At 45.5% G+C, this 12,132-nt stretch overlaps 1 protein-coding gene across 6 annotated transcripts in view; it reads right to left on the bottom strand.

The window, feature by feature from the left end:
- The window catches only part of PRDM16 (PR/SET domain 16), a 459,509-nt gene that overhangs the window by 22,560 nt on the left and 424,817 nt on the right, over positions 1 to 12,132 (bottom strand). For 4 of the 6 annotated variants that reach the window (XM_083512877.1, XM_083512879.1, XM_083512881.1 and 1 more), the window contains exons 10-12: positions 7,942 to 8,029; positions 2,117 to 2,286; positions 1,198 to 1,275 (exon numbers count right to left, since the gene is read on the bottom strand). In XM_083512877.1, coding sequence (XP_083369003.1) covers positions 1,198 to 1,275; positions 2,117 to 2,286; positions 7,942 to 8,029 — 336 coding nt within the window. The remainder of the gene's footprint in view (positions 1 to 1,197; positions 1,276 to 2,116; positions 2,287 to 7,941; positions 8,030 to 12,132) is intronic. The other 2 variants (XM_083512878.1, XM_083512880.1) reach the window with 1 other exon arrangement.

Below are 12,132 nucleotides of genomic sequence, written 5' to 3'. Positions count from 1 at the left end.
CTCTCAATCGCCCTGTATTGTTTCTTAATGACCCTAGCTTGGCCAGGTCATTTTGCATAGGCTAGTTTGGGAATTCTTCTGCAGCCTGTATTTCTCCCCAAATAATAAAAATCCTACCATTTATTAGGGACGTGGGTGGTGCTGTGGGTTAAACCACAGAGCCTAGGACTTGCTGATCAGAAGGTTGGCAGTTCGAATCCCCACGACGGAGTGAGCTCCCGTTGCTCAGTCCCTGCTCCTGTCGACCCAGCAGTTCAAAAGCACACCAAAGTGCAAGTAGATAAATAGGTACCGCTCCAGCGGGAAGGTAAACGGCGTTTCCGTGCGCTGCTCTGGTTCGCCAGAAGCAGCTTAGTCATGCTGGCCACATGACCTGGAAGCTGTACGCCGGCTCCCTCGGCCAATAAAGCGAGATGAGCACCGCAACCCCAGAGTCGGCCATGACTAGACCTAATGGTCAGGGGTCCCTTTACCTTTACCATTTATTAATTTCTAGGGTCTCGCTCTCCCAATCTATAACACTATAATAGAGTGGTCCTCCACAAGCTCTTTCCTTCTCCTTTTATTCTTCCTTTGCTTCAGACCACCTCTTTCTTCCTGCTAAAGCTACTTTTCTGCCCACTCTCTTTCACACACACCCTGCTGGCAAATTGTCTCAATAAATAGTTGAAATCCAACCTCCGACTCCCCCCAAAATTGGACTGAAATTTCTCTTTACCCGGCGCCATTATGAAAAACTGCCATTATCCTAATAAGTTTAACTCAAGAGTAAACCCATTGAAATGAATGGGCCTACATCAGTCATGTCCATTAATTTCAGTGGATAAAACTCTTAGAATTTATCAGGTTTGTGGAGCCCACCCCCCCTGCCTGGCAACAGCAGATATTTTGAGGCTTATTTTCTGCTCCACACCAAACTCTAAAACTCTAAAACTCTCTACCTGTGGTAGAGAAGCCCTGAACATGGAGGCTCCATTCTGAGGCATCACAGCTAATGCTTATTTGCTGTGAGTCTGCTAGGTTCATCTATGCTGAGTCACCATCCCATGACCCTGTGGCAATCAGTTCCACAGAAAAATCAGGCTCCTTTATATTTGCCCCAAACCTTTCTTGCTGATAATTCTCTTCAGGAAAAAAAGTCTATATTGACTGTTTCCCGCTGTTTGTCCTGAGATTTAAAACTACGTTCTTCCTTACCTGTAAGGTTGCTCTCCTGTGTGTGTCCGCAGATGTCTCGTCAGATTTGCTGAACGCGGGAATATTTTACCACAGTACCTAGGAGGCGAGAAGACAGTGAAGTTCATACCCTAATCTTATGGCTATCGCAGGAACACGGGAAGCCACCTTACACCGAGTCAGAGCATTGGTCCATCAAGGTCAGTATTGCTTGCCCAGACTGGCAGCCTCTCTCTGGAATTTCAGACAAGAACTACCTGGAGATGCCAAAGCTTGAACTTGGGACCTTCTACATTCAAAGCAGGTGTTCTACCACTGAACTACACCCTTCCTCTATGGTCCTTTGCTATAGTGGTGTGATCCAGAGATTACTAACTGGCATGGTGGGGGTAGAGAGAATCTCAAGCAAAGAAATCAGAAAGAGGAAGAGGCTGTTTGTTTCCTTTTCTTGGATCAGGGGTCACCAACAGGGTGCCCGTGTGTGCAATGACATCCTTGAGGCTTCCTCCTGGTGCCCATGAAGCTTCTGAGCCCCCTGACACCACCGCACCGTGCCTCCTTGTCTACAAGTTGGTGAGGCAGTTTACCTTCTTCCCCCTCAACAAGTCCATAGAGCTGAAGGAGGAATTTGGGAAAGTGATGCTCTTTCCCACTTCCTCTTTCAACTCCAGGGGCTTTTCAAGGCTAATCAATGCTAATGGATCACTTGCAAAAGGGCAGCGTGTGGGGACACTCTTTCTACCTCTCTCTGGTGATCTGAAGGAGGAGAGAAGTGAACAGAGAGAGTGGGACCAGCGACACATGATCAAAAATCCCAAATGTGCCCACTGGCCTAGAAGGATGGCAATCCCTGTCCCGGATCTTGCATCCCACCTCAAGCCAAGCCTTTTCTGTCTTCCTTGTTCTTTGCAGCAGCTGCTGGCGGCCCTTGGCTTCTTACCTGCAGGTATAGCGTTCTTTGCCCTTGCGCAAAATGGGGTCGGACAGCGTTGGGGGCGGCGACCGGAAGTTGAAGGGATGGTGCGGGAGGGGCTGCAAGGAAGCGCCGGCGTCCGCCTTCATGGCTGCAAAGCTCTCCAGTTTCTCCGTCATGGTTTCTATTGCCGACATCTGTTCAGAGAAGGGGGAAGGTTTGTCACCCGTAGTGGCCAACACCGTTTGTTTATAGATTTTGAACAAGCAGGGTGGCGGCGGGATTCTAGATTCTACCAAGCAGGCAGGCCTATAAGCATCTATCAGATCTATCTATCTATCTATCTATCATCTATCTATCTATCTATCTATCTATCTATCTATCTATCTATTATCTATCAGATCTATCTATCATCAATCTATCTATCATCTATCTATCTATCACCTATCTATCAATCAATCAATCAATCAATCAATCAATCAATCTATCTATATCTATCATCTGTCTGTCTGTCATCTATATCTATCAGATCTATCTATCTATCATCTATCATCTATCATCTATCATATCTATCATCTATCTATCTATCTATCTATCTATCTATCTATCTATCTATCTATCTATCATCTATCGATCTATCTATCGATCTATCAGACAGAGATAATTCCGAGTGGGGCCTAGCCACTCTGCTTCCTTGATTTTAATGAGATATTGCTCTGGAGTTCTTCTGCACATTATATGATGTAAGGTGCAAACATTTAGATCAGACCAGACTGCAGGAGCCTGTCTGCTGCTTTATCGTCACCTATGGGTTGGGTGAACATGTTTCAGTTTCTCTCATTTTCCTATTATTATTACCACTACTACTACTATTACTAGTAGCAGTAGTAGTATTTATTGAATTTATATACCACCCTATACCCGAAAGTCTCAGGGCGGTTCACAGAAAAGATCAAGATAAAAATCACAATATATATAACAAAAATAAAAACAACAACCCAAAATAAAAATAACACCCCCTTTCTACCTTTCAGCTCTCCACATTTCCATATTAGTGTGCGATGATGATGATGATGATGATGATGATATCCTCATGAAAATTCACCAGCATTTTAGCCATTTATCTTAATATAATGTATTTTCATTATACTAGTTTTGCCAATGTATGCATTTATGTGCACACTTTCTCCTAGTACATGCATCTTTTAAAAGATGTTACTTGGCTGCAGAACTGCATTGCAAAATTCAGAGAGGTGTACACATGGTTTCAGACTCTGCAATTTAGGTAAGTTGGCCTTTCAATGAGAACCATCCCGTCCCTACTCCCAACTTGTTTTTTCTTCCACATGTTCCCCCCATGTAGAAACCTGCAATAACTAGCACTGGGGTCTGTGCTAAACATCTCTTCCTTATAGCTGGTTAACATTGTTCTGCAGGGGAAACAGCCCAATAAAGTAAAGCGAGATGGTTGCCCTGTAAGATAAATCTTTGCTGTGTTACGCCAAGAGCTAGGCAATTAAAAACTGTCTTAATGGTATCGTTATGCGGGAAGGAAAGAGCAACAGAGGCTGAGCAGGATGAAAGGCTCAGAATTAAGAGTCCAGTGTTGTGGACGGGAGGTCACACTTTTGATGGTAGGAGGGATCTTTCGGTCACAAAACAAAGTGCTCTGTTGGGTACCTGGGAGAGCTGGCATTTGCCATGTTCCTGCTCCGTTGAAATGGGACTGGAGATAATGCCTAAGAATGCATACCACTTCTAATGACAGACGGATGTGCCAAATTCAGTTTCTCCGAAGTCAGTGGCTTTACATTAAAATGTGGAACATGTACAGTCCCCCCCGATTCCCTCCTCTCTCTCCCTCTCTCTCTCTCTCTCTCTCTCTCTCTCTCTCTCTCTGTGTGTGTGTGTGTAAGAGAGAGAGAGAGAGAATGACTAAGAAAATAGGAGAGAAGGGAAGGGGGGAGAGGCAGAGACAGAAAAATGAGTAAGAAAAAAAGGAAAGGAAGGGGAAGGGGAGAGAGAGAAGGAAAGAAAACAAGGGACAACATTAAGGAAGGAAGATAGATAGAGAGTGCTGTCCTGATCATTGAGGAATAAATTGCAGAAGGTTGACAACCAATCATAAACCTTAAAAAAGAAAATAAAAGGAGACCCATAAAAGCCATTTTGTGTTATTTAATAGAACAGATCCTAGGCCTGTATGATAATAGCACAAGGGAACAGAGGGCCAGCCCCCGCTGCCAGTCATGTAACAAAACCGAGCGGGTTGCAAAACACTTGGTGGATCTCGTCGAGGGTTCTTTTCACTCAGCCCTTTACCGGAGTACCTGGTGGCGGCTTTTGTCGCTCCCCGCTCTTTTGGCACTTAATCACAGAGGGTTTGCCAGTGTGAGATGTCGTGGGCTCGTTCGACAATTCTAAAGGCAGGCCCTGGCCTCTCCGTTTGGCAGGAGCATTTGCTATTTAAGGCAGGAGCAACCGGTTCGAAATGACAAATAAAGATGAGGAAGAAAAGAAAATCAGAGAAGAGGAAGAAGGAAAGACAGTCATCGGGGCGGGGGGGGGGTGGTGGCTTGCCATTAAGCAATCAGAAAGGCTTGCCAATGATTTGTGCAGGCAGAAGTTCATTCGAAACAGATCATGCTGGAGTCATACAAAAATCAGTGCAAGGGGGAAAGCCTTCTTTTGTTTATACCCCTTCCTGCCCCTTGCAAAACAAAAGAGAGATACATGTCATGTTTTCAGAAATTCCAGCATGGGAATCCAGGATATATTTATTTTTTTATGTTATTGTCCTTGGTTTCCAAAGGCTAGTGTTCTCTGAAATGCCAGATGTTGTACAAATCAGCATTTCGGTTTCAAAAACTAAATGTCAAAGCATTAGGAGTTGGGTATCAAAAAGAGCTGTCCATGGTTAGCTCACCTGTGGTCCTCCAGAGGTTGTTAGACTACAACTTCCATCGTCCCCGACATTTAGCCATGCTGGTGGGGGTGCTGATGGAAGGAGGAGTCCAACAATGTCTGCAAAGCAGCCCCATGTTGACTATCCCAACCTTATGCTGATATTTTGCTGTTGACAAATAGCACTTGCAAGGAAATGCCACAGCATGGATTTCAAGGGTTTTAGACAGATAGACTTGTCCCCTTCTAGGAATGTTCCAGGAGTGGGGAACCTTGGTCCCAGGGGAAAAATGTGGCCTTCCAAACCTCTCTCTGTGGCCCCTGCACCTCTCATCAGGCCACACCCCTCCCTGGCCCTGATTCATACTCTCCTCAAGTGCTTTTGCCTAGCTGGAACCTGTCCAGCTCAGGCTGAAATGGTCCCTACCCCTTGAACTATGGGCACACAATTTAAGCAATTAATCTACATTGCACTGCAGATTACAGCCAGGAAATGGTGTCAGGAACAGCTGGGTCTGTGTGCAGCACCCCGATGTGGTGAAGCTTTGAGATGCGTATAGAAGCTACCCGGTGAAATAGCTTCCACCATTGACTGTGCTCACTGAAGGTGTATATTGGACCTTCCTGGACAGGAAGTAGTTTAAGAGGACTTCCTGTTCTTGTTGATCCTTGATGGAACAACAGTCTTCCTGAACTCTGCTGTGTCCCTGTGTCTGGTTATGCTTTAGTCTCGACTTGGTTTGCTCTTTGCTCTTGCCTCCTTGGTTTGTTTTTTTTACTTGCTTTCTGGTCTTGACAACTAGCCGCTCTTCTGGCTCCCAGCTCCCACTACGCTACTTCTCACAGTTAGGGATGGGCAAGTCTGTCCATTTTTGTTTCTCTCAATTTCTAATTTGTTCCAACTTTAAGTTCAGTACTCCACATTTCCACACCAGTTTGTGTGATTATTATTATTATTATTATTATTATTATTATTATTATTAGGCCTTCGTGAAAATTCACCAGCAAATTTATTGCAATGTTTATGTACAATTTTGCACATTTTTGCAAAGCAATTTCCCCTAATACAAGGCACTCTTAATGTTATAATCACAGATATCTGCCTCTTTATGGACACTTTGTCCCAGTATATGACTTACTTGGCTAGGGAACTACACTGCAAAATTCGGAGGAGTGCCAATTTCAATGAATGGCTTTGTTTCATTTCACATATTGCTTCAGAAAGTGTGAATTAGGTGGGTTCACCTTTATATGCAAACTAAATCAAGTTTCTTCCCCATCCAGGCCCACAACCTAGCCCCACCATTCAAGAGGTTCACAGCATCACTCAGTCAAGAAGCTTGTTGAATGACCATGAAATACACACTATATTTTAGCTTACCCTACTTCGCAGGGCTGTTGTGAGAATCGAATGGGTGGGTGAGTGTGAATGAGGGATTCATACATGCTGCCCTGGGCTATTTGGAGGAAAGGTGGTTTGGAAAAAAAATAAAGAACTTGTTGATAATTGTGATGGCGAGAACGACCACCATCATTGTATATATTCTGTTGACAGATACTAACTTGACAGACAACCAATGTGACAGATGTTTTCCACGGTCCAAATTTTATGAGATTGACTTTTAGACCCTTCTGTGCCCCCAGCACACAGTCTTTCTCGGAGCGCATAGCTTTCTCACCAGACTTTCTGGGACAGCTATCAGATCATTTCTCTCCTGCTATTCTAACCCACACAAACACAGGATGTCCCTGGCCAGCCTGTCACCATTGTAGGACCTCCTCAAATGGAAAATCGGGGGAAGTTATTAACCAAACTCTCAGGCTGAGACAAAACAATGAAGGAACTAAGTTTAGCTGTGAAAGCAAAACCATATCGGGCGGGAAAAGCTCCAGCCACAAAACAATGGTTGTTGAGTACCCTGTAAATGAAACCACAAGGTAGACTCTTACTGTTTCCAACAGAAGGGAAACTGAGATGTGACACTGATGGCTTGTGCTTTATTGCTAGCCCCTCTGCTTAAGGGATAGCAAAGGTGCTTAAAGCTGAGAGTGAAGTAAGGGGCCCCTAATATGGTGGGACCCCTGTGCAGGGGCCTTATAGATCTTTTAGCAAAGTCATGGAAACACACAAGACGCTGCAGAAGCACAAGACCATGCCAATCTGCTCTTGATAGCACTAGGCCAATGGTATCATTCAATGAAACGTCATTTTTGTGTGCTCAGTTATGAGGGGCCCTAGAATAATAGAATCATACAATTGTAGAGTTGGAAGGCACCATGAGAGTCATCAATTCCAACCCCCTGCAATGGAGGAATTCCCCCCCCCCCCAGCGTTGGGCTTGAATCCATGACCTTGAGATCAAGAGTCTCATGAGAACTTGCAAAGTATTTCAGAGCTTTGGGTGCTCTGAAAAGCCCTGGTGTTCAAATAAGGCTAATAATAATAATAATAATAATAATAATAATAATAATAATAATAATGTTGCTGCTGATGTTGCTGACGTCAGGTTAGAAACAAGTACCTGGCTGGGGTAGAAAATTTATCTCTGGTGTGCTAGGTTTGTACCTGGGGGGGGGGACACGCACCAATAAAATTTATTAAAAAAATAAAAAATAAAATTTATTTTATCTCCACAAATGAACTTTTTTTTTTTTTTTTTTTTGCAATGCCTTTTTGGGGCCGATTTTCTGAGTTGGAAACTACTGCAAAATCCAGGGAATTGCAAAATGATGAGCTGTAGTCTCTGCCAGTCCTACTAAGAGTAGAAGTTAAGGAACGTGATTAACTTAGGCCCAATCATTTCAATGGATCTACTCAAAGTAGGTCTTAGCTGGATACAGTCCGCTGCTCTGATCCACACATCTGTCCGGGGGGTTCCAGACAAAGTCGGTTCTCATCAAGCTGCATCAAAGTCAAATATAACATTTTTTAAAAAAATTGGTCTTACCTGGGGATGAAAAAGCAGCGGGGATGGTCTCAGATACTTCTCCTTCAATGCGCCCACTGAATCTACCACCTTCCGCTTCTCCACCCTGCTGGACAGCAATACAGAGGGTTACATACCTCACAGGGCCTCCAGGGAAAACCAGAAGAATCATAGAATTGTAGAGTTGGAAGAGACCACGAGGGCCATGTAGTCCAACCCTCTGCAATGCAGGAATTGTTTGCCCAACATGAGACTCGAACTCACAAACCTGGGATTAAGAGTCCTATGCTCTACCAACTGAACTAAGAATATATGTATATATAATCTACCCTTCCTGGTTTCTGCCAAGGGATGCCTTACTGTTGTGCCAGGATGATAACAATGGGCTGAAACAAGCATTAATCCAACTCAGAGCAGGCCCATTCATGGTTTAAGAGCATGAGTGAAGGACCTCCAACCCAGGGGCCAAATGTGGCCCCCCAGGGCTCTCTATCTGGCCCTCACAACTTTCCCAAAGCCATACCTCTCACTGGTCCTGCCTTAGTGTTTCCACCTTGCTGAAATGTGTCCTTGAGCACCAATAATATGCTACGGGTCCAACTTGCATTTCTCTATTTTCTGAGCTTGCCAGACTGCTAACTCATGGCATCCTCAGTTGGATTTACAACCTTTGACTTGTTTCTAACTTTGAAATCTACCCCCCCCCCCACAAAAGAACCCGCTACTAATCTTCCACATCTCCCAGGAACTCACTGAGCATGTCTCCCCCGTCCCCTGATCCATCTCATTCATCTGTCTTCTGCTCCTGTGCCGTTTCCTGCCTTTCTGTTTTGACTGGCAAAGCTTCCTCCAACCTCTGTTATTTTGGCACGTTTTCCAGCCCTTACGCAGAGGTGCTGGAATCCCACTGGAATAACTTCCATCTCTACTGTTACCGTCGCTATTTCCCAAGGAACAAAGCCGAAAATGGTCAGGGCCATTTTTCATACCTGGAATGGCATTCCTAGATGAGCATGATTGGGAGAGGCAACATAAAGCTTTGAGCAAAGTCCTTAGGATCTCAAGAGTGAGAACAAGGAAGCCCTCCTCATGGAGTACCAATCTGAAAAGGGGTCTTGAGAAAACTCGAGTTCCTCTTCCTTACCCACCCCCTCCCGGTTTCTCAACATGCCCGGCCAACATCACCTTGGCTGACAGTTCCTTGGCATCTTCCCATATTGACTTCATGGTTTCCCAAACTTCTCCACCATGCATGATTTGCAGATCACGGTTTCTGGTTTCCTAATTTTGGACCCACTTGTCCTATACAAGCCTATATACTTAAACCCGACACAATTCCCTCAAACAGTTGGATGGCATTTTGTACACCTCTTTCTGGCAACTCCTGCAGCCAAGCTGATGCCAAAGGTACTGCTCTGCTTTCCTTTGGACCACATCAGCGAGCCCAAGAGTGGAAGTTTGTCATCTGGGCAGCCCAGGACCCCCATTCTCACTGCCCAGGCTTGTGCCCCAGGGAGATCACTTTGGTGCTGCTAACACAGTGGTTTGACTTCACCCCTGGAGGAGCACAACCATTGTCTCTCAAGGCAGATGAATGCCAACAACAACACAGTGGTACCTCGGGTTACATACGCTTCAGGTTACAGACTCTGCTAACCCAGAAATAGTACCTCGGGTTAAGAACTTTGCTTCAGGATGAGAACAGAAATCGTGCTCCGGCAGTGCGGCAGCAGCAGGAGGCCCCATTAGCTAAAGTGGTGCTTCAGGTTAAGAACAGTTTCAGGTTAAGAACAGACCTCCAGAACGAATTACGTACTTAACCTGAGGTACCACTGTACTTGAGAACAACAACAGCAAAAGGTAAGAAGAGCTTATCTAGGTCAGTGCCCTATACAACTATACCTTGGTTTTCGAACAGTTTAGTTCATGAACAAACTCGGAACTCAAACATTGCAAACCTGGAAATAGCTGTTCCGGTTTGCGAACTTTGCCTTGGAAGCCGAACATCCGGTGCAGCTTCCACAGTTTCCAATTGACTGCAGGACGCGCCTGCAGCCAATAGGAAGCCACGCCTTGGTTTCTGAATGTTTTCGAAGTATCAGCCCAAGAACAATCAGGAGTGCATGTGGTGTATGTTTGATCAGAATAGATCCATTTAAATGGGTGGACCTAAGTTAGTCGTGCTCATTAATTTGCTACAAAAGAAGTTAAGGTAGCCTATGAGTTACATACACACCTATTACATAGGCAAAAAAGCTTTAAGATGATAACTTGATGAAAGCAATCTCTTAGTCCAACAGTCAGCTTGTTTTCAAATGACTCTATCCTAGCCAACTCCTAGGGTCTTCGTGCCCCCCTAAAATATTTGAGGGGGCTAGGGCCCCCCAAAGTTAGTGGGCATTGCTATTCAAATAGGGTGTGGCCACAGTGAGTGACCAGTGGGGTGGGGCTTACCTGCCCCACTCCAAATATTTTATTCAAGTTGGCACCCCGACTCTTTCTTCTGGTGGTGGGGATGGCCAGTGTTGGCAGAAGACTAAAATGTCTTATTTTTTCAATTTGGAAAGAAATGTTTGCTGCAGCACATCATAAAAAAAGCAATTACACTTTCAGAGTCGTGCTCAAGTTGGTGTTCTGTTTTGTTTACCTGCCACGGAAGAAACCCTATTCATCAGAGCATGTCTGGCCACAGATATTGGCTTTGGAAAATATTTGCTTCATGTAACTGCACATTTTATTTCATTTTAATTGATCCACGTGTATTCTGTTTGTCAATGTCATTGGATATGGAGGTGAATTTATTGGCCACTGGGCTGAGGAACTGAGTTGTTGTTTTTAACTAAAGTTATCGCTTCAATGTTAAGGACCTAGTACCGTTCATTTTAATGAATAAAATGGAAATTAATGGGCCTAGTTCAGTCATGTCCATTAATTAAAGTGGGTCTACTCTGCAAGAGTTTCATTGGATACAATGTGATATATCCCCTCCACTTCCCAGTGGGGAGGACTTGCGGTGGACTGCATGGCCACCCACTCCCCAAGTGGGGGACCTTGTCCCCCGTTGCCTGGGGGATCCCGGCCACGTCAGAGCCCGGCCAGCCAACCCGCTGGCTGGGGGGACGTGGCCAGTTGTGGCAGTTAGGCATTGTTTGACCTAGTGTGGGGGAGGGGAGGTGTGGCCATCACCTGCCCCTCCATGCTTAAGGGTATTCCGTTAAAGGAATCCGGGGGTGTTGTTCTAGTCTGAAGCCCGGCTGGGGGGCTAAGGCCTTGACACGACCCCAACGGGAACACCAGGGGGAGCTTGAGTTGGTCCGCATCGACAGGGCTCCCCCCTACCGGTGGCTTACCCTTACTGGGGACTTCCTGCACAATGGGCAGGAGTCAGATATAGTCAGGTCCAGTCAATGCCTAAGTCAATACCACTCACATTCTGTAATTTCAATAAAGTTGTGGCCAAAATTTGCCCAATAACATAAACCTAATATCCGTGTCCTTGTGTGAGTTATTTCCAATGAGGGGGTGGCTGCGGGGTCTTGACATGCAAACAACATAACCATGTTGCAGCCACAGCTAACAGTCAACTTTTGTCAGGATGTTGTCAGCGGCTCCCGGCTGGTTGCCCAGGAAAGTATAAAGTTTCTTACCATCCTTTTTTATTTCAATCTTTACAGAGAGAGGCTATAGAACCCAGCCTCTTGGAAAATGGTGTTGTCCCAAGTGAATCTCCACCCCCCCCATCTCTCCCACATCCTTGTCATTCTCATCGCCTCCTCTACCAGTGCTGCTATGGGCCCTTTGTTTTTGAGCTCTTTGCTCTCCTACTTTCAAGGCTCGCCAGGTTCTGGGAGATAGAGGCTCTGGAATGCTTTCTAGTGACATGTCAGCTGGGTGTTGCTCTAGCTCTCCCATGATTTTCCAACTTTCCCCCTCATCTGCCTCTGAGCTGTGACCTCCCTCAAACCCCTGTTGCAAATCTACTGTCTTCCTCTTCCTTGGGTTAGGTTGGGCAGGCGGTCTCCACCATTCCCCTTCTGCCCAGTCCCTGAGAACTTTGCTGGCAAGTAGACCAGACCCGAGTGATTGCTTCACACACCAGGGTTGGGGTAACTCAGTAGTGGTGGCAACCCCAACCACTGCTTGCCACCACTATTGTCGCTGGGGCTCAGTTGGCCTCAGTTGCAAACGCGTGCGATTAAGGCAGGCTATGTT

The sequence above is a fragment of the Podarcis liolepis genome (genome assembly GCF_965112155.1).
Source record: "Podarcis liolepis genome assembly, chromosome: 7".
Classification (NCBI taxonomy): Eukaryota; Metazoa; Chordata; class Lepidosauria; order Squamata; family Lacertidae; genus Podarcis; species Podarcis liolepis.
This window is presented reverse-complemented; position numbering and strand designations above follow the sequence as displayed.